This window comes from Podarcis pityusensis, assembly GCF_964106645.2.
Source record: "Podarcis pityusensis genome assembly, chromosome: 14".
Lineage (NCBI taxonomy): Eukaryota > Metazoa > Chordata > Lepidosauria > Squamata > Lacertidae > Podarcis > Podarcis pityusensis.
Genome location: NC_138039.1, coordinates 3,474,399 through 3,501,797, shown reverse-complemented (window position 1 = coordinate 3,501,797; position 27,399 = coordinate 3,474,399). Strand labels below are relative to the sequence as shown.

General features: G+C 46.5%; 1 protein-coding gene and 1 long non-coding RNA gene across 5 annotated transcripts in view; one reads left to right on the top strand and one right to left on the bottom strand.

The window, feature by feature from the left end:
• CARD11 (caspase recruitment domain family member 11) overlaps nt 1-27,399 on the bottom strand; it is a 308,118-nt gene that overhangs the window by 200,890 nt on the left and 79,829 nt on the right. For 2 of the 3 annotated variants that reach the window (XM_080980956.1, XM_080980957.1), the window contains 6 exons: nt 27,201-27,296; nt 25,952-26,084; nt 24,356-24,535; nt 22,155-22,279; nt 16,433-16,548; nt 13,339-15,784 (listed from right to left, as the gene is read on the bottom strand). In XM_080980956.1, the coding sequence (XP_080837082.1) occupies nt 15,580-15,784; nt 16,433-16,548; nt 22,155-22,279; nt 24,356-24,535; nt 25,952-26,084; nt 27,201-27,296 (855 nt within the window). In that variant the 3' untranslated portion in view covers nt 13,339-15,579. Of the gene's footprint in view, nt 1-13,338; nt 15,785-16,432; nt 16,549-22,154; nt 22,280-24,355; nt 24,536-25,951; nt 26,085-27,200; nt 27,297-27,399 lie in introns of those variants that run through there. The other variant, XR_013979425.1, reaches the window with a different exon arrangement.
• Nucleotides 16,564-23,277, top strand: LOC308463126. 2 transcript variants are annotated; one of them, XR_013979458.1, is made up of 4 exons: nt 16,564-17,792; nt 18,891-18,963; nt 19,908-19,982; nt 22,258-23,277. It is a non-coding gene; the product is annotated as an uncharacterized lncRNA (long non-coding RNA). The 2 variants fall into 2 exon arrangements; XR_013979459.1 differs by lacking the exon at nt 16,564-17,792 and having other exon boundaries at nt 17,816-18,963.

Genomic DNA, 27,399 nt, shown 5'->3' with positions numbered 1-27,399 from the left:
CGTGGGGATCTCGGAGCTGGTTGCTGAAGCTCAGACCACATGGCTGTAACCACCCTTTCTTGTGTTCCTCTACCAATAATTTAGGAACTTTCACCACTGTAACTAAGCCGAGTTTTACTGCCTGTGTTTTCTGACTGCTGTATGGAAAAGCACATGAACCTGACCTTTGGAGAGTTTGTAAGCAAACCATTTTGAGCTTCCCAAACATGTGATCTTTCTCTATGCTAAGGTAAGACGGGAACTTCGGAAGGAAATCAGTAGGGCATATTTTAAAGGTTTAATGACCTAAATTTCCATGCTTTACTTTGCTGCATGTTTTGTGATTTTAAATATCTGTTTTCTCTCTCCAAAAAGTACTTGGACCTTGGAACCTGGGAATTCTCCTTTTTTAAAACCTATTTTTCCTTGCCAACCAACAAACCTCACGTTAGAAAAGACCCTTAGGAGCAGCCAGAGTGCATGAAAAGACTAAGCACAATTGTATTCATAAGTAATAAAATTATTTGGGAACAGGATCTTCTGCTATGGATAAATGATGATTTGTCAAATGCTAGATGGAGTAAAATACCCATTTGAAATCTGTTTCTGCTAGAATAAGAGATAATGCTATAAACATAAAATACCGTTGGTGCCTCTCTCACAACATCCTCCATAGAATTAATCATACGCTTTCACCATTGTGTTGGAGCAATTGTGGGGAATGAGATACCTTTTTCCACATGTGGTGGTTATGTCCAGATATTGCTGCATTTGGGGGAGGGCAGTTTTTCAAGAGATTCATAAAATTACTTCCTAATCTTCACTTTTTGATCCTTTGTTGGCATTGCTGCTTATCTTTGATGGACAAAAAAAATGTGTTATACAATAATCTTGTGGCTTCTCTTGTTGCAATCTCCTTTAACTAATCTTTTCCAACAATGATGCCATGGAATATGGTGCTAGCAGTGATGGCCAAACTTGGCCCTCCAGCTGTTTTTGGACTACAACTCCCATCATCCCTAACTAACAGGACCAGTGGTCAGGGATGATGGGAATTGTGGTCCCAAAACAGCTGGAGGGCCGAGTTTGGCCATCACCAATGCATAAACTAAGAGCATTGAGAAAGGGATCTGGATGGGACAAATGTCAAGATACAATTGTAGAATTGGAAGGGACATTGAGGGTCATCTAGCTTAAGCCCCTGGAATGCAGGAATCTTTTACCCAACGTGGGGCTCGAACCCACGGCCCTGAGATTAAGAACATCATGAGCTACAGACAGAGCCATCCCATGGTATACTTTTATGAAGAATTTTTTTTGCAATCCTATGACCAGCCCCGGCCAAACATGATTGACCAATCCGGGCTAATACCTGCAAGAAGATCAGAGCTATTTAATGAAATTTATACATAATATTGAACGGGATTGTAAGCAATGATCGTAATTCCTGCTGAAATGTTCTCTGTTGTTATTCTTTCTAACCTTTGTATTTTTATATTCCGGAAACAATAAAAAAATTCTGAAGAAAAAGAAAGGAATAAAGCTTTATTTACCATTAACTTCCAGCATGCTCCTACAGAAACACAGAAGGCAAGACAGAAACATATTTGAAAGTCCAAATGAAATGACTGAAACTAATATTATTGATCTCCTAAGACGTCTTTAATTAAGAAACAGCCCTATCGGTTACCAAACACCTTGGAAACATAGCCAGGGGTGTGTGTATTCTGTGCAAAATGTTAAGGGAAATGATTCATAATTTTGAATAAATCATGTAAATCAAGCACATGTTCATGTTATCCATTTTGCATATTGCAGTAGTATCCACTATTTTACATTATTCTGGTTTTGATAGTCATGAGCAGGAACAACGAGCTATGCAGAACACTGAAGCATGTCCCCAGGGTCCTGAGGACTAGAAACTTGGTTTTTTAAAAAATAAATTTGAGGTTTCTGGAAACTGCATGATGTGACCGATACCACATCCAATGTCTTTTCTGCAGAATCAAGACACGCAAGAGGCTTACTGATGCTGCCGCCAAGTTCTGTGTTATCAGCTCTGAGTAACTGTTGCTTAATAGTAGCCCATATTTTTTTTACACAAAAACAGCAGGATGTTTTGCCTCATACGCACAGAGCTCATGATCCCAGCCAGCTGCTCTTATCACTGTGGAAATAAGCCAGCGCTCAGGCCGTTTAGCAGAGGAATTCGGGGAACGTGCCCCATCATGCTGTGCGGCTTATTTTTGGAGGCTTGCAAAGTAAATACTGGTAATAAACAGTGATGGGAAAATCGATGGGAACAAACGAAGCACCAGCCGCGCCGCATTTCAGCTTCCTCTGTCTCATTGTGGCTGCTTTGATTAATAACGAGCAATCTGATAATGAGCAGGACCTCCCAATGGCTCTGGGGGCCAGGGAAGCACGGCTGGCTTCTGCGTCCAAAAAGGAAGGAAGGAAGGAAGGAAGGAAGACAGGCTGACAAAAAGCTGCCATTAGCTGGAGGGAGGCTGACTTTGAAATGATGGCTCAGTCTCCCAAGGTTATTAGAGATGGAATGACCATGAAGTCAGCTCTGGGGCCAGCGTGGAACATGCTAAAGAAGAAGACAAATCAGTGTGGAAAAGCCGTCCCAACTCCACTGCCACAGAAATGGGTCCAAAAGTTCTCCTTCATCAACCTAGGCTATAAATTCTTCCAGGTCAGGTGAGAGGTATTGCCTGGATGACGGTCCTAGACTGGCCTCACCTGGCTACTTCCTTGCACTCTCCGGTCATCTTGGCTGTGTCTCTTCCTGTTTCCTTTCCACTCATTTTGGTCTCATGCTTCCTCTTTAAGTTTCTTCAGAGTTCCCATTCCCTCTTAGAATAGAAAGAGACCACATGTTTGGTTAGTTAAACGTGGTTTACTTACAAACTCTTCAAAGGTCAGATTCATGTGCTTTCCCATACAGCAGCAAGAAAAAACAGGCAGTACAATTTAGTTTCAAATGTTGTATAGAAACGCAAAGATGGTTTGCTAAAGCAACACGGTCTAAGCTTGGAGAATCCAGCTCAGACATCCTTACTGGTCAGTTCACATGGTGGAAAGAGAAAGAGCAAAAGGCTTTGGTAAACCTTCCTTCCTCCCAAGGTGAGTGGGTGTGACCTAGCTAAGACTGGCAGGTTAGCTTACTCTATGGTCTTAACCCCTCAATGCATCAATTAGAGTTAAGCATACTGGTTATACGAGGCTGAATCATCTCTCACTTTCATTTTTTAAACTTTTCTGTGTCAACTAATGGTGGATGTAAGCCACCCAGAAAAGGCTGTGTGTGATCTGAACATCAGAGGGTTTCTGCAGCAGGAAAAGAGAGATCACCATGACAGGCAAGGTGAACTTAGAAAAGAAGACTTGGCTGTGCCTGTATTCCTAGTTGTTACAAACTGAATTCAGAGTCAGGGTCTTAAAAAGCTCAATCCTGAAGCCAAACCAGGACGCCTCAGGGTTGCTGTGTTTATTCTCTGAAGCTGTTTTAAGAAGTGACATTAAAAGCACTTTTAAGCTCTGGAGTAATAATGTACGGCACTTATAAAATGCTTTCGAGCATTCAGTGCCCTGCACAAACATTGGCGCAGCAATCTTTAAAACAAGCTTGTAAATTAGGCTGGTATTATTGTTCCCGGACTGCAGATGTGGCACTAGGGGGCCGAAAGCCACTGCTTGAATTCTGTCTGTCCTTACTTGCCAGGGATATCTCCTCTTTCCAGGGTCCTGCCTATGGTAAACCCCTGTTGCTTTTGTTGGCCAAGAAATTGATGCCAGATTGGAGACACTGGAAGTCGGCGCGAGAAAGCATAATGTAGAAATGGAATCTTTTATCACTGACTGGAATAAGCTTGTGGAGTTTTGGAACAATAATTATACTACTAGATGGGTCCTGGGTTGTGTTTCCCCCCTAATGTTGTGAGTCAATAATGTGCACGTTATGATCATAATATGTATAGCATTACCATTTTTGGAGGGAAAATAAACCCTGTTATCTCGCTTTCCCCATGACACGTCTTGCCTACTGCGCCAGAATGGATGAAGGGTTAAACTATGGAACTCACGCCCACAGGAGGCAGTAATAACCACTGACTTGGGTGACTTTAATAATAATAATAATAATAATAATAATAATAATAATAATAAATTTTATTTATATCCCGCCCTCCCCAGCCAAAGCCAGGCTCAGGGCGGCTAACAACAAACAAATAATCAAACAATCAAATAATCCAACATTCTAAAACATTTCATTATAAAAATTAATTAAAATCAAATTAATGGCAACCGTTAAGCAAAGTTCTGTGCAGGTTGCCAGAGGAGGGAGTCAGGCTGGGCCCTGACCAAAGGCCTGGTGGAACAACTCTGTCTTGCAGGCCTTGCGGAAAGATGTCAGGTCCCGCAGGGCCCTAGTCTCTTGTGACAGAGCGTTCCACCAGATTGGAGCCGCAGCCGAGAAAGCCCTGGCTCTAGTTTAAAAGAGGACTTGACAAATTCATTGACGATAAGGCTATCAAGGTCTACTAGCTGTGATGGTTCTGGTCTGCCTCCACAATCAGAGACAGCAATGCTTCTGAATACCAGTTGCTGGATGTGCTGGGCCCGGGGGTAACCCGGGGAACGCGGTCCAGGTCCGGTCCCAAATCCAAGGCGTCTGCGAGAAGTCAGTCCGACAGGGCCAAGGCAGGACATGAGGCAGAAAACCAGGCAAGGTCAGGCACCAGATCTCTGGCAGGTTCTGGCAAACAGCAACCTGTGGTGTAGTGAGAGCCAGTGTGGTGTAGTGGTTAAGAGCGGTAGTCTTGTAATCTGGTGAACCAGGTTTGATTCCCTGCTCCTCCACATGCAGCTGCTGGGTGACCTTGGGCTAGTCACACTTCTCTGAAGTCTCTCAGCCTCACTCACCTCACAGAGTGCTTGTTGTGGGGGTGGAAGGGAAAGGAGAATGTTAGCCGCTTTGAGACTCCTTTGGATAAAGCAGGATATCAAATTCAAATTCTTCTTCCCGCAACTTGGGGCGGGGTCCGACAGCCTTTTATCTTTGTCTGGGTAATGGCCGGTCCTGATCCCCCACTGACTCACCTCCCTGTCTCGCCCGAAGGTGAGCACTCCTCCTGCGAGTACTCAGGTCTCTCCTTCTCTCAGACCTTAGACTGCAGCTCAGGAGACGTCGGTGGGTTACTAGACCCAGAGGCCGCCTCAGCCTCTCCTGACCCAACCGGTAGTGGAGCAGCTGTAAGTAATGGCGCAGCTGGAGGCAATGAGGTAATCCCCGCATCTGGAGCCAGGGCAGGCTCAGGCCCCTGACTCGGCCCAGCTGGTGTTTGCTGCAGGGGAACCTATGCAGACTGGGACTCTTCAGAATCAGGCCCCAGACTTGGTTCAGCCACCACCTGAGGCAAAGGATCCGGTGCGGACTGAGACTCCTCTGGTTCTGAGTCCGAGCCCCAGTCCCAGGCCATCACACTGGAAACCACAGGAGGGGAGAGGGCTCGTATGCTTGGATCCTGCTTACTAGTTTCCCATTGCAGCATCTGGTTGGCCTCTGTGAGAACAGGATGCTGGGCTAGATGGGCCATTGGCCTGATCCAGTAGAATTCTTCTGAATCAAGAGGTGTGGCGTTAATGCAGAAAGTAACCACAGAACTTCTGAAGCTGCCTTGCACTGAACCAGACCTTGGGTTCATCTAGTCCAGTATTGTGTCAGGGACTGGACATCGGAGGAGGAATGGTGGAGACCGCCTTCCCCTCCTCTTGAACTTTCCAGAGAAGAGGAAGACAGAGATAGATTGACAAGAATGGTTTGCGGGAGGGCATAGCTCAGAGGCAGAGGAGGAGAGAAGCTGGGAAATATTGGGAGAGGAGCAGGAGGAAGAAGACGAACCAGGGGGAGAGGCAGCTAACAGACTCAGTGTCTTTAGAAAGCGTGCCTGACCCCACTCTCTCCCAGAAGCCGACGGGCATTGAAAGTAGGAGAGCAGCGAGCTCAGAGGCAGAAGGCAAAGATCAGCCACCGTAGGAATGATGTATGATGGAAGAACAGAGGGTGTGGGTTTTCACTGGGAGCAATGCCATTACTACAAGAGGCACATTTTCGAAGCCTCTCTCTGTGAATATTGAATAAAAAACTTGGTAAGAACTCTCCTTGTTTATCTAATACTTGACCGCCTACCGTGGGAGGGATCGGATTCCCTGAAGTCTGACATATTGTCCGCTTTGAAAGTCAGCAGTTTACCAAGTTCTGGAATCCAAGCCTTATAAGGAGCGGTTGAGGGAGCTGGATATGTTTAGCCTGGAGGAGACTGAGAGGAGATATGATAGCCAGACAGTAAGAGCTGTTCAACAGTGGAGGGATCTCCCTCAGGAGGTTGTGGAATCTTCTTCCTTGGAGGTTTTTAAGTGGAGGTGGAATGGCCTTCTGTTATGGATGGTTTAGCTGAGATTCCTGCATTGCAAGGGGTTGGATTAGATAACCCTCATTCTAACAACAACAACAACTTATTATTTATACCCCATCCATCTGGCTGGGTTTCCCCAGCCACTCTGGATGGCTCCCAATCAAATATTAAAAACAAGATACAGCATTAAACATTAAAAACTTCCCTAAACAGGGCTGCCTTCAGATGTCTTCTAAAAGTCAGATAGTTGTTTATTTTCTTGACATCTGCGTTCCACAGGGCGGGCACCACTACCAAGAAGGCCCTCTGTCTAGTTCCCTGTAACCTCACTTCTTTCAGTGAGGGAACCGCTAGAAGGCCCTCAGTGCTGGACCTCGGTGTCCGGGCAGAATGATGGGGGTGGAGACGCTCCTTCAGGTATACTGGGCCGAGGCCGTTTAGGGCTTCAAAGGTCAGCACAAGGTCAGTAACGTACTGGGAGCCAATGTAGGTCTTTCAAGAGAGGTGTTATATGGTCTCCGCGGCAACAGAATCTACAATTCTATGATTCTGTTATTCTTAAGCAGGTCCTCATTTTCCACAGCATCACCAGCCCCCTGATCCTTTAGCTGGAGCTATTAGGGACTGATCATGGGATCTTCTCCAAGCCAATCATGTGATCTGCCATGGATCTATCAACCTTGATTGATGGAGCTACCTTCCTGGGATACTCTACAGGGGAAGACAATTTAAGAAGAATGAAAAATCTGGAGCAACATACAAGCGCCCTAGTCCAGTTTATTAGTGAAGCTGGCCCTTATGAGAAGATGGAAAACATTATTGTTAGGAGCTTATAGGAGGAAAGCCACATTTATTATCTGATCGTACCCTCATACTTCGTTGGTGCTGTTAAGGTGGGCAATAAAGAAACAGAAACTATAACCCTTGCTTTGCAAAGCAGGGCTGGAAACCCCCATCAGTCCCAGCCCAGCATGATCAACAGCCAGGGATGATGGGAACTGTAGTACATCTAAAAGGCACCAGGCTTCGCAACCCTGTTGTAAAAGCTGCATCAGGAGCAGTTTTTTTTTTAATGGCACAGCCTTAAGGCATAACTCATTCTTTGGTTTCAAAGAGCAGTGAGATCGATGTGACACCTACTTCAGAGTCAATAATCACTTAATAGAAGTTGCACGGGACTTGGGTTTTGAAGTAGCTGGCTTCCAAATCTGCAAATCTCCTGTGTTTAACGTGTGGAGCATGGGCGGGGGGGGGGGGGAACAGTGCAAAACCCACATCAATTTCATTCAGTTCTGAGCTATATGAATACCAAAAAGTCAAGATTTGAAACAAGCTTTAAAAAACTCTGTTGATACAAAAGCTGCTGAACATTTTCTCTCAGGATGCCATCCAATTAAAGGATTTAGCGTTTTGATTAGTTTTTAAGTGTTTGGAGTTTAACAACTGATTGACTAAACTTTCATCCCACAATCAAGCCTATAAAAAGCTGCCTTTGGGTTGGCCTGAACCATAACTTATCTCTGTAGCGAGTCACTACAGCAGTGTCAAATGGATCCTGCCAATTAGTTGAGTTTCTTTGTGGATTGTGCTGAGGGATTTCATATTTTTTCCAAAGGAACCAGTTCAAATTCAACTTTTCCAAAGGGGAACTACTTCCTGTCCAAAGCTGTCCTTTTACAGAACAAACCAGTTTACCGTATTTTTCGCCCCATAGGACGCACCTAGTTTTTTGGGGGGGAAAATAAAGAAAAAAAATTATTCCCCCCCCCCCCAGGCGCAGGGCTGGTGCGGGGGAAGCCCGAGCTTCCCCCGACCCCAGCCCCCAGAACAGGCTGCGGCCCCAAGCCGTGCGAGCCGGGCGGGACCTCCCGCTGGGCGCACGAGGCTTGCCGACATCTGCCCAAAGCACGGGGCAGGCTGCCCGCAAGTCTTGTGCGCCCGGCGGGACCTCTCGCCGGGCGGCGAGGCTTGCAGATAGCTTCCTGAAGCCTGGAGAGCGAGAGGGGTCGGTGCGCACCAACGCCTCTCGCTCTCCAGGCTTCAGCGAAAGCCTGTATTCGCCCCATAGGACGCACACACATTTCCCCTTCATTTTTGGAGGGGAAAAAGTGCGTCCTATAGGGCGAAAAATACGGTAGTTAAAATTCATCCAGGTGAACTTTTTAGTTCATAAAAAGTTCATCCTTGGCAAAATAATAATAATTCAGCATTCAGAATGTTACAAGCTGTTGTGCTGTGTAAAATGGGCCACACACAAGTAAAAAGATGCCCGACAGACAGAATGTCAGAAAATGTATTTCCCTACTAGAAAAGGCTTGCTCTCTTTCATTTGTGCCAGGCACACAGTTGCTGAAGACACAAAGCATCATTTGCTTTGTACCTGTACTTCTCACTGCAAGCTGCTCCTGTTGGCAGACAGGAAATCTCTTCAGCAGGGTTGATACAGGAAATGCCTCACATTCCTTCTTGCCGATTGCTTAGCAACTTAAGAGTCCTTAGCAACAGCAGCACCTCAGTCTCTGCCTAATAAGCCTTAAAATCACCCCACACTTTACTTTCTTACTTTCTTTATAGATGTTCAATTGGCTAACTTTTTTTTCTTTTTTAAGTGAAACTCAAGAGTCCTTGGCTGGATCTAGACACAACAAAGAAGTGTTTCAGTTAAACTTTTGTAAACTTTGTGTGAGAAATGGGGTTGGCAAAAACCAAACTCCACAGTGCCACCTGGTGCCACAATGTTATAACAATGCATATGAAGTGCTTTTTCTTAGCCAATGCAGCTGAGTCCCAGGTCTCCAGAATCCCATGGGGAGAGGCAGGGGTGGAACAAATGTGAAGATGAACTAATTTTTTTTCAAAGTTGTACCCCCAAATGAACTGAATGGACCTGGCAATTATGGGAATTATGCTAGAACAGGTAGATCACTGGATGTCTGTAGTAGATCACTGGTAGATCACTGGCTCCCCCCAAAGAAGCTCAACAACTTCTTTCTTTGGCTCCCCTAAAAAAAGCTCAACAACTTCAGCCTGAACCCCACTGATCACTGCCAGTTTTTAACTCTGTGATTAGATCGCTGGCCACCCCTGCTCTAGAAGAAGATTCACCTAGCAGGCAGGACCAGTCCTCTTCAGGCATTATGAAAGTTACATTAAACATGTTGGGAGCAGAGCAGGGATGAGTATGCTACCTCAATCCCTTGTCCCCATTGCAGTCCAACGCATGCAAGACGATTGTGAGGATCAGTAAGTCTTCTGTACTTGTGATGAGTTCTAATATGCACAGAGCACATGAGTGCAGAAGGCTCCCCATTGCCAATAGCTGACCTCCATGAATGGGGCAGAGCAAGCATGCTCATCCACACCACCCCTCCGCCGTATTTTCCCTTGATTTTTTATGATTGAATGACTAGTTTATTGCTCTCCGGCCAATCAGGCCTAATGCACACACTCATACTAATGCATGCATCACTAAAGAAAACTAAGCATTAAAACAAGTGCATACAGAGTATGTTATCGTAAAAAAACCTGTTTGTACACATTCCCTCACTAAAACGGGGCGATAAATTTATTGCAACCTGTGTGATTTTCAGGTGCAATCGATAGCTTTTGCTTCTCCTGTTTTAACAAATGTGGTGGTTCTGTACGTTGCGTCATAATCTGCAGCCGTAAAAAGAAATAGAGTTTTCCTTAAAAGGGAGCCATTACCAAGTGCTATTGCTGGGGATCCAGATAGCGAGTCCTCAGATCTGAGTATTGGGGACACTCTGTTAAGGCATGTACCATATTCTCACCCTTAAGGGAGCCTGGATCCACCTCTAAGGCTACTTAATTTTGTATTGTAACCCTTGAAGAAGGCTACTAACAAAGGAATACGTGGTTAAAGTGGCCTGGGTGGTTGCATGGATATATCTACAGTGCTGTGGCATGATGAGATATTCAGGTAGATGTCAGGAGGGGACTGAATGGTGGTGGCTCCAGATTTTAGAGGGTCCTTGGACAAACCTTGCTCCACAGTCTCCCATATCCCCACTTCATTGCTGCCAGGTGCTGCTTCTTCTTCTCTTGGTTGCCACCACTTGTTTTCTTGACAAGCAATGATCAAGCAGGCAGTGGCATCTACTGATCCTTCTTCTGACCACGACTTTTTTCTGGGCCAGAGTGAGAAGCAGGTGAACAAGCAGAGTTGCAGTGGTGAAGTGGAGCTAATCCAGGGGTCTCTTGGAAGTGGATCCCCTACTGGGGTTCAGGCTCATGGGAGTTGCCCATCCATGCCATTCAGTACCCGCCCTACCGTTGGGCAGAGGTGTAGGACAGAGCTATGCATGCTGTGTGACCTACCTTGCTGTCCTCAGGTGTGCTGCAGGACAATGCCCATCACCAACATCCTGGTAAAATTCAGCTGCCACTGTGGTTGGTTTCTGCCTGAGGAACCATTTTGTCCTTTGCCTCAGGCTGCAAAATATATTGGGCTGGCCTTGATGCTGACCTTGGAACTGGCTTAGGAATGACAGATCCTTTCAAGAGGCAAATTGGCAGGAGTTCTTTGCTTTCCCAGAACACACATGAGCTAGCTGATAAAGTTTTATTGCTTCTATTAAGAACATGAGAAGAGCTAGCTGGATCAGACCGGTGGCCCATTAAGTCCAGCATCTTGTTTTCACAGAGGCCATCCAAATGGGAAACCAGCAAGCATAATAAACTCCCACCCTGGGTGTATTATTATTCAGGTTGGTGGTCATCACTGTCTCCTGTGGTTTAACTATGCGCTGCACCACACAGTTGTCACTCCAAGGGGAATTTTGAGAATATTTTGGCAACTTCATCCCACTTAAAATTTGGTGCAGCCAAGCAAAATTACTCCTGCTTCGTGGGCAATAATAATAATAATAATAATAATAATAATTAGTTATTTATACCCCGCCCATCTGGCTGGGCTTCCCCAGCCACTCTGGGCGGCTTCCAAAAAAAATTAAAATACATCAAACATTAAAAGCTTCCCTAAACAGGGCTGCCTTCAGATGTCTTCTGAAAGTCTGGTAGTTGTTGTTCTCTTTGACATCTGGAGGGAGGGCGTTCCACAGGGAGGGCGCCACTACCGAGAAGGCCCTCTGCCTGCTTCCCTGTAACCTGGCTTCTCGCAGGGAGGGAACCGCCAGAAGGCCCTCGGTGCTGGACCTCAGTGTCCGGGTAGAACGATGGGGGTGGAGAAGCTCCTTCAGGTATACTGGACTATATACTGGGCTACCTTGTCCCAGATGATCTTTAGACCCCAGCAGCTGAAGTCAATGCTTCCACTCCCACAGTTAGCTTCATCTGTTCTCTCTTGAGCTTCCACGGAACGGAATAATAAATTGCGCTGCTTAAGAATCCTAATTTTCCAGCAGCAGCTTGGCCTGGTCTGCTGGGCCGCATGATACAAACATTCTGCATTCCTGCAGCTCCATGATTAGTCTACTCGATGTGTGTAAGGTAGATTGATCATGTGGCCCACGATGGCAACCCAAGGCCATGAATACAGATCAGCAGGATCTGCTCAGAGAAATATCTAAGTCGGCTGTTGATGCATTTACAATCGCTGGGGCTAATCTCCATTTTAACTTGGTAGGAGGGAGAAGAAACATTCTCACTTTCCTCCTCCCCAAATTATGCTCTCTGCTGGAGCAAATACAGAAGGAGAAAGAGAAAGGAAGAGAAAGATTGAGGGGCTAGCCTCCAGCCAGCATGCTGGCACCAAAGGAAAATCAAATACCGTGATAGAAAGTTTGTGGGGAATTCTTACAAGCGACAAATCCCTTATGTGCTGAACTGCACAATCCTGGCTTTATATAATACAAAATCATTTGATTAGCTGGCCAAAGCATATTGGTAAAGATCAGCTGTCTAATTTGTTTGTTTTTATCACTGCAGATGCTGAATCCCACTTTGCCAGCACAAAGCATCATTTACCTTTCATTTTTATTTTTGGGTGTGTGTGTGTGTGTGTGTGTGTGTGTGTGTGTGTGTGTAAAGGTAAAGGACCCCTGGACAGTAAAGTCCAGTCAAAGGTGACTATGGGATTGCAGCACTCATCTCACTTTCAGGCCAAGGGAGCCGGTGTTTGTCCACAGACAGCTTTCCGGGTCATGGGGCCAGCAGGACTAAACTGCTTCTGGCACAACGGGACACCATGACGGAAACCAGAGCGCACGGAAATGCCGTTTACCTTCCCGCCACAGCAGTACCTATTTATCTATTAACACTGAGCTGGGACAGAGCAACGGGAGCTCACCCCATTGTGTAGATTCGAACTGATGACCTTGTGACCATATCTATCTATCTATCTATCTATCTATCTATCTATCTATCTATCTATCTATCTACAGTGGTACCTCTGGTTGTGAATGGGATCCAACCCCATTTGCAATATGAGCAGAACGCAACCCCTTGTCTGTGGGTCATGATTTGCCGTTTCTGCGCTTTCGTGTGACATCATTTTGAGTGTCTGTGCATGCGTGAGCGGTGAAACCCAGAAGTAACTCTTTCTGGTACTTTCAGATCGCCGCGGGATGCAACCTGAAAATATTTAACCTGAAGCAAACACAACAAGAGGTATGACTCTCTCTCTCTCTCTCTCTCTCTCTCTCACACACACACACACAACCCTGAATTGTAGAGTTGGAAGGGACCTTGAGGATCATCTAGTCCAACCTCTTGCAATGCGGGAATCTGCAGCTGTCCCATACGGGGCTCAAACCTGCAACCTTGGCGTTATCATGCTCTAACCAGCACTACGCTCTAACGAGTTATACATTTATAAATAACCTTCGAGGTTTCCTTCCTCTTCAGTGCAGGTACCAACTTTACCAAAACCACATGTGAGTTATTTTGGAGTTCCTTGCATCCTTCCCTCTCAGCTCACAGCCTGTTGAAATCAGCGAAAGGACTAAAAACCGCAGCATTTCCAATGGTGCAATTTATTAAAAGAGAGAGAGAGAGACAGAAAGAACGAAAGAGCCTGTTATTTTTATGTGCTCATAAATGTTTATATAGAAGAAAATATGTCAAGTGACAAGGCAGCTTGCAATAGGCATGTGGAAAAACTCACTGCTTAATTTAAGATTTTTTAAAGTGGGGGAATTGTTCTAGCTGCCAGCTCCAAAGCCCGTGGCAATCTGTATTCTTCAAAGGACTGGACGGGGAGAGTGCACGGTGACTGAACGCGGAGGGCACAATCTGCCAGGCGCAGCTGTGCAACCTTAATTTATTTTAGCCCATTGAGGTGCACAGGCACATAGAAGCACATGGCTGGAGGGCCTGGCGGACTGTTCTGTTTATACTACAGACAGCCAAGGTTTCTAAGGCCAAAGCACTGTGATATCACTTTAAACATTCATGGCTCCCACCAAAGAATCCTGGGAGCTGTCATTTCCTATGGGTGCTGAGAGTTAGTAGGAGACCCTTCTTCTCCTCCTGAAACCACAATTCCCAGACTTTCCTGTTACGCTGCTCTGAGAAATGTAGTTCTTTTAGGGGAATAGGCGATCTCCCATCAACTCTCAGCATCCTTCATGAATTACAGCTCCCAGAATTCCTTGGGGCACGCCATGACCGTTTAAAGCGGAATCATAGCGCTTGCTATGTCAGGTGTGAATGTGACCTAAGGCAAAAGGCATATCTCAGGCATAGACAAACTCGGCCCGGTAGATGTTTTGGGACTACAACTCCCATCACCCCTAGCTAACAGGACCAGTGGTCAGGGATGATGGGAGTTGTAGTCCCAAAACACCTGGAGGGCCGAGTTTGCCTATGCCTGGCATATCTGCACTATGGACTTCAGCTGGTTTAAACAGGAGAGCTCTGGCTAAACCACTCGCTGTTTCTCGTTAACGTTTTTGACAGTGCTGAAAAAGCCCCCCCCCCCCTTTGCAGCAAGCTTGCGACGCTCCTTGGGGAAACACCCATCTATTCATTTGCGTGGCCCTACTCTCTGTGGACCTTGGCGATGTCATCACACAGTCGCAGCTGATTGGCTATGCCGAGATGTAGCCATCTTGCACTTCGTGATCCCTCACTGGGTGGGACCACGGGGGTGGAATGCTCACTGGGTGGCATCACACATATTATTAATCTATAGAGGAGGCGGCAGTCATCGTCGGAGCCAGGGGGTGGGCGGGGGAACTCTGCCAAAGCTGCAACAGCCCCTGCTGTGGGGAGCCATGATGCAGAACAGGGTTGGGGGGGGAAAATGTGAATGTTTGCAGAGACGAAGTATGTGAAATATTTCTGCTTTTCCAAGATTGATGACTCTTCTATCTGAAAACTGAAAAATGCAGAGTACAGTGGTACCTCTGGTTAAGAACTTAATTTGTTCTGGAGGTCCATTCTTAACCTGAAAGTGTTCTTAACCTGAGGTACCACTTTAGCTAATGGGGCCTCCTGCTGCCGCCGGGCGATTTCTGTTCTCACCCTGAAGCAAAGTTCTTAACCCAAGGTACTATTTCTGGGTTAGCGGAGTCTGTAACCTGAAGCATCTGTAACCTGAGGTACCACTGTATTCCACTCAGTAGCACAAAACAGCCTTTCCCAAACCTGGGCAAACTCTGGTTGTGATGTTGTGATGCCATGGGGGGCAGGAGGGAAGGAGTAGGACGTTAGGGATCGAAGAATTTTGAGTTCTTTGGTGGAAGTTGTGGCAACCTGGCATGAAACTGGTTATGTATTTTGTAGTGAAATAGAAGCACTGAGCAGCCTGAAACCTCTTCTGTGGAATACATTCATTCGTGGTCGGCGAAGAGACTATGTCAGTGCAGGGAGGTGGCAAGGGGTGCTGCCAGCTCTTCCTAGCAACTGCGGAAGTCCTCTTAGTGTGTCTCCCATTTTGAGAAGTGCAGCAAGAAGCTTTGAACTTCTCTTTGAGATCTCCGTCCTTCAGTCACGGCTGCTCCGGAAGAGGCAAGTGTCAACCCCTCTGAGTGACACGATCCTGGTCAAAATCCTAAAGAGGCATCTGGGATGCCCGTTGCTGTGCGTTCAGAGCCTTTGATTCCTCTCTCACGCTCCACCTTCTGCCAGTTGTCGAGAGTCCCTGCCACTGCTATGGATGGAACCAGGGCTCTACATCAGAGGTATCTCAGAGCCTCCAGCGCAGCTCTTTGAAACGACCAGCTAGTTCCTCATTGTCCGCACCCCCTGTTGGGCTTCACAACTGATCCTCGTCGATCCAGATGGTCTTCTGCTGTTCTTCCCAAACCTTCTCCTTGATGATCCGCAGGAGGTCCTCAATGCTGCTCCAGGCATCGGCCTCCAAAGAGGCGTAAAGGCACGGCAAACCCTCCAGTTCTTTTTCATTCTGGCGGCATGTCCGTAATAATTCGTCCTCAACCAATGGGTTTGGGAGCAGCTTCCTGTTTCATGCAAGGAAACCAAAGGAGATATGTATTTAAAACGTATGTATGTGCACACGGCCTCTTTTCCCTTCCATTCGAACAAATCCCCCAACTTATTTTCGCACTCCTGAGCCGACCCCCTCCCCCACAAAAAAAGCAAAGTACTAGGAAGCGCATAGGCCAGACTCTTTCATAAATGCACCTGTATGACACTTAAGGGTGGGAAAATATGTCAGTTTTGGTTCCTTTTAGCTTCTCATTTTTCCAAGTTTAAGTTCCGTTCTCCACAGTTTCAATTAAAAAAAGAAATCCTCATGAAAATTCGCCAGTACTTTCATGTGAATTTTGCACGACACAATTTTGCAATCCAACTTCCCCCAATTGCAATGTGGTTTGTATCATGCATTTTTTTATTTACACTCAGTTTTAGGCACACTTCCCAGAGTTCTCTGTGAAGAAGGATTGACTGTTAAACCACTCTGAGACTTGTAGCTCTGGGAGGGAACTTGTGGGTTATCCAAACAGCTCTCGGCTCCTCTATCAAAGTGCTCCCAGAAGCCTCTGGGGGAACCCACGACAGTTTCAAGTGGTAGGATATTGCTTTAAACAGGTGGCGTGAAAGTGGAGCCATGTGCGTTGTGAATGTGGTATTGAATTGCACCATACCTGAACTTCTTGATATTTTTTTCCGAGACTTTAATAAAGAGAACAATAGGATATATCCTGGCTTTGATTAAATCCTTTGTGCAGCCGATCCCAGCTTCAAGCAGGCAATGTTTGTTCTGTAAACAGGAAGTCAGGAAAAGGACTTTGGTATGCACATCTTGGGGCTTGTAAGCACACAATCTCAAACAGGTCAGGCCAATTGTCCTTCTGATCAAATGGCTTTGTGTGTCAACCTTCCCTTTGAAGTTGGCCAAGAACTTGCCCCTCTTGTCCTTTAGCCCAGCTATTTCTACCTACAACATTCGCTCTTCCAGCTCTGTTCTCTTAAATGACTCTGCCCATCTTCCTTTGCGTCTCCTTAGGCCTGGTACCCCCACCACCCTCACGCAGCTACATCTTGCCAAACTCATCTTAACCACAAGGCCGTTGTGGGGACCCAGGAGTAGGGAACCCCCCAAAGCACAGCTGCTGGAAACCACAGGAGTGGAGAGTTGCTCATGTGCTCAAATCCTGTGTGTTGGTTTCTCACAATAGCCGACTGTTCAGCCACTCCGAGATGGACCACGGGATTGATCTGGCAGGCTCTTTTGAAGTTCTCAATCTATGGCTGGTGCCAGTTCTGTGGCTCACCCCAACCCCTGGCCCCAACCCTCCACAAAGCACCATGTTACTTGGATGACGCTGCATCACTAAAGATTTTGGCAGTCCATCGACAAAACCCATCCTTTCTCTCACCACGGGATAACTTGCTGCAAAGGCCCCCTTTCCAAAAGAGAATTAATTGATCTGAAGGTGGGGATTATGTCAAAATGAAGGTAGCATGTACCAAACGTACCGACATAATTGAACTTTGTTTGCTCAGTTGCAACATGTTCTGTAATTACTTCTCAAAAGAAAGAGAAAAACCCTCCACCACTCTCGTCTGGCTGTTTGTTCCCTGCTGCGTAACAAGCATCCGGCATTTCATGCCATCTGTTTGGGTTTGACATTATAATCTTTGTTCTACACATCATTGTCTCTTTCTGCAGCTCAGACCCTCCTTTTGTGTGTGTGTGTGTGTGTGTGTGTGTGTGTGTGTGTGTAGCTCTCTCTCTCTCTTTAACAGGTTCCCATCCTTTCCATATCGGTGCATGAAAACCCAGCGAATGAAACCTAAAAGTGAATTTGAGAACTGAAGGGTGCTTGGCTGTGTCAAGGCGGATCACGCAACAAAGGACTGAAAAAAAAAAGTGGAGGGAGAGTGAAAGAGAGAAGGGAGAGCTGATAATGAAAAAAAGACGATGAATGGAAAGAGAAAAGATTAATTGTGAAGAAAAGTACATTTCATTATCAAACTAGGAAGAGAGTGACAGAAAAGAGAGTAAGAGAAGGATCCCACACCATTCTATGTATCTTCCTATATACATAAAAACGTAAGGCTGTCATCACACAGCCTCCATTGAAGGATTTGTATTGCTGCATCACAGTCCTAGATGTGCAAGAAGTCAGAGCGCAAACCCCACTGGAAGATTTCTAGAGCAACATCAGGGTGAGGCAGAAGAGCAAAAGAGAAGGCAGGTTGTACAACACCAGTGGTTTAAAGTGGTGGCGGAAAGTGGTGGTTTAAAACAGCTGCAAAAGTTTGGGTAAAGCAGGGTTGGAGGGAACTGACCGGGAACAATGGCAGAGTTTTGTGTCAAGTACCTTCATACAATGGAATATTTGAGAAGGGGAAGCACTAGGAGGTTAATGTGGTGGGGTGAAGCTTCTAGTCTAATATATGTATCTGCAAATAGTGAACTATGAGCATGTATTTATGTGGACAAAAGGGCACCACCAAGGCAAAAGAAGAGAGTAGCAGCAGGTTTGGAGGAAACTCAAGATTGGCAGAACTACAACATTCTTCCCCCAAGGGGGAGGATCCAACAGGAACTGGGCATGCTTAGTGAGCATGCTCCCCAACTGGGGTGGGAGTGGAATGGAGTATTATGGAAGGTGGTGTGGCTAAATGGCTGGAACATTGCACAGGAGTGCTATGCTGCAACATTCTGTTGCAGTCCCCAATTATTATTATTATTATTATTATTATTATTATTATTATTATTACTACTATTACTATTACTATTTCTTACCTGCCCTTCACTTTAAGGGGGGTTACGGCAATTAAAAAATAAAATATGAAAAACAGTTTTAAACAAGAATAGGGTTATCTGGTCTATGAGATTCTGAAAAGAGACAGTGCCCAAAATTCTGCGGGAGTTTGAGGCGGTTGGGAAGGGAGCGAAAGAGCACAGGGCCTGATAAATTGTTTCACGGTCTAAGAGTTTTTCCTGATTTGTGATTAGCACTGCATGTGGTTTATTTAGTCATGTGGCAATGTCTGCTGTCATGCATATTTTCAGTAATTATTCCTCTTTTATGTGTTTTTTTTGGTGTGTGTTTTTTTAACCTGATGCTCTTCTTTGTCTCTGGAGAATAGTTACAACCTGTTCAGCAGCTGAAACTGAGGGAGAAAACGATGACAGCTGACTTTTATACGAAAGGGACAGCTGGTAAGCGTTCTTCCACTCCCACCCCAGTTGGGGAGCAATCCCACTAAGCATGCCCAGTATTGCCCTGGAAAAATACATGCCTAAAATTCTCAGTAGCCATTCCACCCAGCTTCCTCAGAGGGAGGATGGAGTAAGGCTTGGAGGAAACATGACCCCCTAACTGGGCTCCTCCCCCTACTTGTGACTCTCTCCCAGTCAACCAGGGTTGCATCCTGGGGCAGAAGTGTTGGGGTGTCCAAATGAAAACTCAGAGTAGGCAGGTACAAAATGCTTCTTCAGCAGCATGAGGACAAGTCTCCGGAGACCTACACACAAGGGAGATGCCTGATTCCTCAAGTTCTCTGGATCGTGGCCCTGAGGACAGGCCAGGAAGGGGTGAGACAGGACTACCAACTATTATAAGTGGCTCCCTTGAAGTCTAAGCAGTGCTGAAGCAACACCTCTACTCTCTGTTGGACAGCTCCTCTGTTATCTCTCCCTCTCCCGAGACACCTATTACAGTGGAGGCTCGCCAATGTGGTGCCCGTGGGCACCATGGTGCCCTTGAGGTCTTTCGCTGGTGCCCCTGAAGTCTCTGAGCCCCCCTCCTTGGTTATGATGTGGTTACTCTCTCCCCTCCTTGAAAAGCATATAGCAGGGCTCAGCAACCTTTTTCTGCCGGTTGGGCTGGTCCCTTGTCCCTGAGACCTTGTGGTGGGCCAGATTATATTTTGGGGGGGAAATGAACCAATTCCTATGTCCTACAAATAACCCAGAGATGCACTTTAAATAAAAGGACACATTCTACTTGTGTAAAAACATGCTGAATCCCGGACCATCCGTGGGCCGGATTCAGAAAGTGATTGGGCCAGATCCGGCCCGCGGCCCTTAGGTTGCCTACCCCTGGTATACAGTGTAAAGGAGGAAGTTGGAAGAGTGACTCTCTTTCCCACTTCCCCTTTCAGCTCTGTATTCTTTCCAGTGCTCAGATGAATTCTATTGGACCTGACTTATGCACAGATCCCTTGGGAAAATGAACTGTGAGTGTGCGCACGCACTTTTTCTTCTTGGGCAGGGGTGATCTGGGGGAGTGAGACGGGATCAGAGTGGGTAGCGCCCCTGCCATGCTCCATGTGCTCACAGGCCTAAACAAGTTGGTGACCCTTCTATTAGAGTGTTTGGGAAAGGTGAAAACCTCTAGTTGGTTGGAGGGTGGAAAATGTGTGTGTGTGTGTGTGTGCAAAAGGCCGTTGGCAGATTCAGAAAACACAGAGAGAACTGGGGCACCTGCACATTTCTTTTTCTTTTTTTAATGTATTTTTATTAAAGATTTTCTTGATTTACAAAGGCATGTGCAATGTCTCTCTCTCGTATTTTTTTCCATGTAACACATTTTTTTAAAAAAACAAATCAGTTTCATTTGTTGAGACATTAGGAAGAATAGGGGGAAAGAGGTGAAGCGGGGGGAAAGATGAGTGGGGGTGGGGTCGGGTGGTGATGTTTCTATTTTACTTAATATATGTGGGGTTTGGTGTCAGCGTTGCTTGTGTGGGTTCTCTGTTGTTCACTTGTGTTCCTTTGGTGGTGAGAGAGGTTGGGGTTGGCCTAGGGTGTGGTTGTTCATTTGTGGTTGGCTGTGGTGGTCTTTGTTTTCATGTGTGAGTGGGGTGGGTGGGTGTTTTGGATTAGGTCAGCCATATCGATTTGCATGCTGTTGGTGGATTTTTGTCATGGTCTTGTTGGGCTGTGTATGTGATAAAGACCTGCACATTTCTAACCAGAGAGAGGTGAAATTGGGGAGGAGGGTGAGGCTGCTTGGATGGAGAAGCTACTCAAATTTCCTCTGCTTTGCAGGAGTGCTTGTTTCCCACCCTTAATGCTACACACACACACACACACACACACACACACACACACACCTTACAAAGATACCTTAAGTGTTCCTGTCCTTCCTTTCCCAAAAGAAACAGAACCCAATAGCACTGCGCTGGGAATGGCTCACGGTTTGGAAGAGCCCACCACAAGACCTTCAGCATTACAGAAAAGGCAGGTGCTCTGAATTGCCCAACAACGTAGGCCTGCCTTCTCCGGTGTAGGGTCCCTCCAGCTGTTTTGGATGGTAACTCCTATGCTGATGCTAATGGGAGTCGTAGTTAAAAAACAGCTGGGGAGAACAAAAGAAGAGCCTGCTGGATCAGCCCAGCATCTTGTTCTCACAGTGGCCAACCAGATGCCCATTTGCCCATTATGGGAAAAAGACAAGCAGGACTCGAACACAAGAGCAACACTCTCCCATCCCATGGTTTCCAGCAACTGGTATTCAGAAGCATCACTGCCTTTGACTATGGAAGCAGAGCAGAGCCAACAGGGTTAGTAGCCCCTGACAGCCCTCCCCTCCATGAATTTGTACTGTGGAGTACAGGATCAGGTTCAAGGTGCTGGTTTTAACCTTTAAAGCCCTATACGGCCTAGGACCCTTGTACCTACGGGACCGCCTCTCCTGGTATGTCCCACGGAGGACCTTACGGTCTTCAAACAAAAACATCTTGGAGGTCCTGGGCCACAGGGAGGTCAGGCTGGCCACAACCAGAGCCAGGGCTTTTTCGGCTGTGGCTCCGATCTGGTGTAACGCTCTGTCACAAGAGACTAGGGCCCTGCGGGACTTGACATCTTTCCACAGGGCCTGCAAGACAGAGCTGTTCGTCCAGGCCTTTGGCCGAGGCACAGTCTGAGCCCCTCTCTCCTTCTGTAATCCCCACAGAACTGTAGCCCAATGGTTGCCATTAATTTGATTTTGAATTGATTTTAGAATGAGTTGATTTTAGAATGCATTTCAATTAATTGATTGTGATTTGATGTAAATTGTGTTACTTTTATTGTTGTTAGCCGCTCTGAGCTCGGCTGGGGAGGGTGGGACATAAATAAAATTATTATTATTATTATTATTATTATTATTATTATTATTATTATTTATTAATGCCACCCAAGTTGGTGGCCATCACTGCCTCCTGTGGCAGGGAGTTCCAAAGTTTAACTCTGCGCTGCATGGAAAAATACTTTTAAAAATCTCAGTTGAATCTTGCAACATTCAATTTCATAGGATGCCCTCCACGCCAAGGGAGGTGGACCTTGGCATTAAAAAAAAGGTTTCCTCGCTCCAGGGTCAGGCCAAAGTACATTGGGGAAGGGTGACCCAGGACTACCCCAATTACCTTGGCAGCGACCGCGTCAATATTTGCAGTAAAAATGCATTCATGGGTGTGAGGATTCTTCTCGCGGGAATAGATGATTGTTTCTGTCTTTTGCCTCCTACAGAATTCTTCTTTTGTTATGATATCTGGAAAAGAAGGCAGACGAAGACAAACTTTGTAGTAAGCATGGAAGATCTCCAACCATGGTTTGGAGAATCCTCGCCATCATCAAACAACGGCGGCTAACGGACAGACGTCACCAAAACCAGGTCACTTTCAGATACCACCTTGGCAAATAAAGAGCGTTTTGCTTTTATAAGACCTTGAAACACTTTCCCTACTCCTTGATAAAGTGGAGGGAACACTCAGAAGGGGCAGACCCTTGCCACACTTTTTCAGAACTTATTTTAGTCAGAAAGAGAAGAGAATGATAACAAAGACAGGAATTGTGGTTTGTTTCCCCTGTGCGATAGTCAAGAGGAGGCCATTCATAGTAAATCCAGCTTCTTAACAACCCTTTCAGGTTGGTTAGGTTGAGTGGCTTTTAAAAGTCATCCAGTTGACTTCACAGCTGAGTCGGGGGGATGTAGATCAAAGATCCCCACATCTAAGACCAACATTTCATCTGGTGCACCTCACAAGCCCTTATGATGAGATGGAGGCTTTGGACATCCAACTTGCCTCATTCCTACGTCTGAAACTTGACTTTAATCCAAACTGAGCCACAGTCAATGCTTGAGAAACCCTAAAGTACTGAGATGAATAGGACACAGCATATAAAAGGTGCAGGATAATGATTTGCTCTTGTTATTATCCTCAGATTTACAACACCAGGGCTTTAGCTGGCAGAGGACATAGCTGGCTGTGTGTTTATCCACAAGCTAGTTAAATCTGCTGAACCTGAGCATGATCTGTTTCAAGAAAATGCACAGGGACTGCCAGGACAGGAGAATAGCTGGCGCTTGTGTAATTGCCAGCCCACCTTGCAGTGTCAGACACCTTTGAAAGGCCGTATTTTGACAATGTGTGCAATATCTGCAACAGATATAACAAATGGATATGCATGAAAAGGGTCTAACAACTCAAGGACTGTGTTGCTTGTTGGAGCAGACCAAGGAGGTGAATCTAATCCAGAACTCAGCAGCAGCCAAATAAATTCTTCTGGGAATTATACAAAGACTGCTTTCAGACAATGGCTGACTTCTACTATTTGTTCCCAGCATGGAGCTGATGGGAGTTGAGGTCCAAAACTCTGGAGGGCACCAGTTGGGTGAAAACAGATCTAGAGGTGTCTTGCTTCTCAATGTGGGGCACCCTGTTTAGCTGTAATGGCCGCCCGCCGTGAATTTGTCCAATCTTTATTCAAGGCCACTGGTGCCAGTGTGCGTCCCTTAATCATGATTAGGGCAAGATCCTATGCACATTTACTTGGAAGGAAATCCCTACTGTGTTCAGTGTGGCCTAAAGAATATGTTGGATCTGTTTGGTTTGAAGCAAGGAAGTTGTGGATCTGTATTGACAGGTTAGGTCAGGCATAGGGAAACTCGGCCCTCCAGATGTTTTGGGACTAGAACTCCCATCATCCCTAGCTAACAGGACCAGTGATCAGGGATGATGGGAGTTGTAGGCCCAAAACATCTGGAGGGTGGTTTGCCTATGCCTGGGTTAGGTAGTGCAAGGGACTGCTCAGAGGAGGAATGGTGGAGACCATTTCCCCAGCCTGACCCTTCCAGAGAAGAAGACAGTTCAGAATTACAACAGGGGTTTGAGGGAGGTCATAGCTCAGAGGCAGATGAGAGGGAAACCTGGGAAATAATGGGAGAAGAGGAGGAGGAAGAGGAACCACCAGGAGGGCAACAGCTGACGGACACCGTGTCTTTAGAAAGCCTTCCAGACCTCCCCTCTCCCAGAATCTGGAGAGCCTTGAAAGTAGTAGAGCAGAGGGCTCGGAAGCAAAGGACCCTCAGCGCCATCCGTAGAAGAGATGACGAATGAGGAAGTGGGAGAAAAAGGGAGTGGAGAGTCGCTCGGGACAAGGTCATTATTCCAAGAGGCTGCATTCCAAGCCCCTCTCTGTAAATATTGAATAAAAAGCAGATGGTAAGGACTTTCCTTGTCTTATCCATTCCTGGCAACCTGCCGTGGGGGTTGTTTCCTCTGTCACCTGACAGGTAGGCATTTAACACACCCAGCAGATGCTCACACCCAGCAGATGCTCTTACCTGGCTTGCATAGATTGAACTCCAGGGCCCCTCCTGAGTTGAGAAGCTTCTGGATGAAGGTCTTGGAGAGCATTGTGGGTGTGAAGAGGACAGGGCGCCGACGGTCACAATGGATGGGTCTCACCGAGCTGTACGGGATCAGGCTGAAGCTCTTGTTGATCTCGCTCACTGAGTCAAACTCTGGGGAGAGAGGGGAGCATTTAAACTCCAGAAATGCACTCAGGAGACCACTATGAAAAGTCCTAGAGTGGGATGGGTGGTGTCAGAACACAGAGAAATGCATCAATCAGACAAAAGGCTTGGTGGTGACGGGTGCAACAGAACCTACCAGTCTGGCTAGAAAACAAGTGTGTAATGTGCAGGATGTGCAACAGGGTGTCAGAAGAGGTCAAATAATGGATTTGCACAGACCCTGCTTGTTAAATATGGTGCAAAAAATTAAAATCTTGCTCAAATTACAGTTTGTTACATTAAAGTGTGTTGGTTATTACCTATATTCTGCACAGTTTCTAAGCATTCAATGAAACCAAAGCCAGACCCCTAAGTTTCAACACCACAGATAAAGTGCACCACAGAGCACTTATCACCTTGCTACTGAAAATCTTTAATGTGGGTTCAATAATAAAACTTCTCCAATGCCCCTGTAGTTTTCTGTGCTTTTAGATTTCACTGCCTTCGTATGCTGGAAGCTGGAGAGAAAGAGACATGTCTGCTCTGTGCTGGACCCAAAGTTTGGGCTTTGCTGGAATCCTAATAGGGAAGCAGGATTTGCTAGAGAGTTGATGCTGTGAGCCCCTCTATCCCAGGATTTCCCAAACTTGGGTGTCCAGCAGTTTTAGGATTACAGTTCCCAGCATCCCTGACCGCTGGTCCTACTAGCTAGGGATGATGGGAGTTGTACTCCAAAAACAGCTGAAGACCCAAGTTTAGGAAACCCTGCTCTATCCTATATTCATGTTGTAAAAGGTAAAGGTAAAGGGACCCCTGACCATTAGGTCTAGTCTTGACTGACTCTGGGGTTGTGGCACTCATCTCGCTTTACTGGCCGAGGGAGCCGGCTTACAGCTTCCGGGTCATGTGGCCAGCATGACTAAGCTGCTTCTGGCGAACCAGAGCAGCACACGGAAACGCCGTTTACCTTCCTGCCGGAGCGGTACCTATTTATCTACTTGCACTTTGACGTGCTTTTGAACTGCTAGGTTGGCAAGAGCAGGGACTGAGCAACGGCAGTTCACCCCATCACGGGGATTCGAACTGCGACATTGTGATTGGCAAGTCCTAGGCTCTGTGGTTTAACCCACAGTGCCACCTGCTTCCCTCTTATTCATGTGCAAATAAAACCAAATATTCTAAAGGCTCCACAGTCTCCACTACCCATCATTCCAAGGAAACCAAACCTTGGGTAAGCACAGGATCCCCTGAAAACTGGGGCGGGTGCAACACTGTGTTCACTAGCCAGCAGGGATGCAATAAGGATTTCCTGGTAGCCATTGTCCTGACCACCCCAAACCAACTTTGCTCTCCTTAGAATTCTCTTCCTGCCAAGTTCCCAGGTGCATCATTGAATGCCAGCCCCTCTGCTGTGTAACTTGGTACCTTCAAATCTGTCCAGCAGGGCCTTTGTCACCGGGTGCCCCTCTGTCCTGACCCGCGTGTCTTTCGAAGTGACGATGCGGACTCGCTCGTTGCTGTTCATGCGCTTGTATTTGTTCTCGGACCTGCTGACAAACTGAGAGCAGAGGAGAGACCCTTGTCAAGCCAAGCTTTGTTGGCATTTCTGTTCCTGACACCAAGGCAGGCCACTTGTTGCTTGTCGAACAACCAGGATGGAAGCACAGAGTGGAAGCACTTGCATCCCCATGACAGAGTCATTGGTTTGGGAGCGCAGTACCCTCTGTTCCCATTTAAAAAGAGGTACCCCCCACCCATAACTTGGCCTCATGTGTCTCTCTGGTAGGCAACAACGGGGAAACAAGAACTTGCAGAAAATGAGCCATAAGCCAAAGGAACTGTGGTGAAAAAGGCAGGCTTTGGTCCTGAATGGGGTCACTGTGCCCCTGAAGGACCAGGTGCGCAGCCTGGGAGTCATTTTGGGCTCACAGCTGTCCATGGAGGCCCAGGTCAATTCTGTGTCCAGGGCAGCTGTCTACCAGCTCCATCTGGTACGCAGGATGAGACCCTCCCTGCCCACAGACGGTCTCACCAGAGTGGTGCATGCTCTGGTTATCTCTCGCTTGGACTACTGCAATGTGCTCTATGTGGGGCTACCTTTGAAGGTGACCCGGAAACTACAATTAATCCAGAATGCAGCAGCTAGACTGGTGACTGGGAGTGGCCTCTGGGACCATATAACACCAGTCCTGAGAGATCTGTATCGGCTCCCAGTACGTTTCTGAGCACAATTCAGAGTTTTGGTGCTGACCTTTAAAGCCCTAAACGGCCTTGGTCCTGTATACCTGAAGGAGCGTCTCCACCCCCATCATTCTGCCCGGACACTGAGGTCCAGCTCCGAGGGCCTTCTGGCAGAAGTGAGATTACAGGGAACCAGGCAGAGGGCCTTTTTGGTTGAAGTGCCTGCCCTGTGGAACATCCTCCCACCAGATGTCAAAGAAATAAGCAACTATCCTACTTTTAAAAGACATCTGAAGGCAGCCCTGTTTAGGGAAGTTTTTAATGTTTAATGCTGTATCGTGTTTTCAGTATTCAATTGGGAGCAGCCCGAGTGGCTGGGGAAACCCAGCCAGATGGGCGGGATATAAATAATAAATTATTATTATTATTATTTCATTTGCCAGCTAAAAACATATTTGGCACAAAAGGGATTTTTGGAGAGTTACTTGTCTACCTGTAAGATCTGACCCAAAAGGAAACTGGCCCGAGAGAGGCGAGGGCTGGCTTTGGGGTCACTTGGTGGCATAACCTCTTCTGGCTGCAGTGTATTCTAGTAGAAAAGAAAAACATTGGAGAAAGAATCATCAAGCCTGTTCAATGCACCTTTGTTGGCAGCTCTAGGCCCTAGAATCATAGAATTGTAGAGTTGGAAG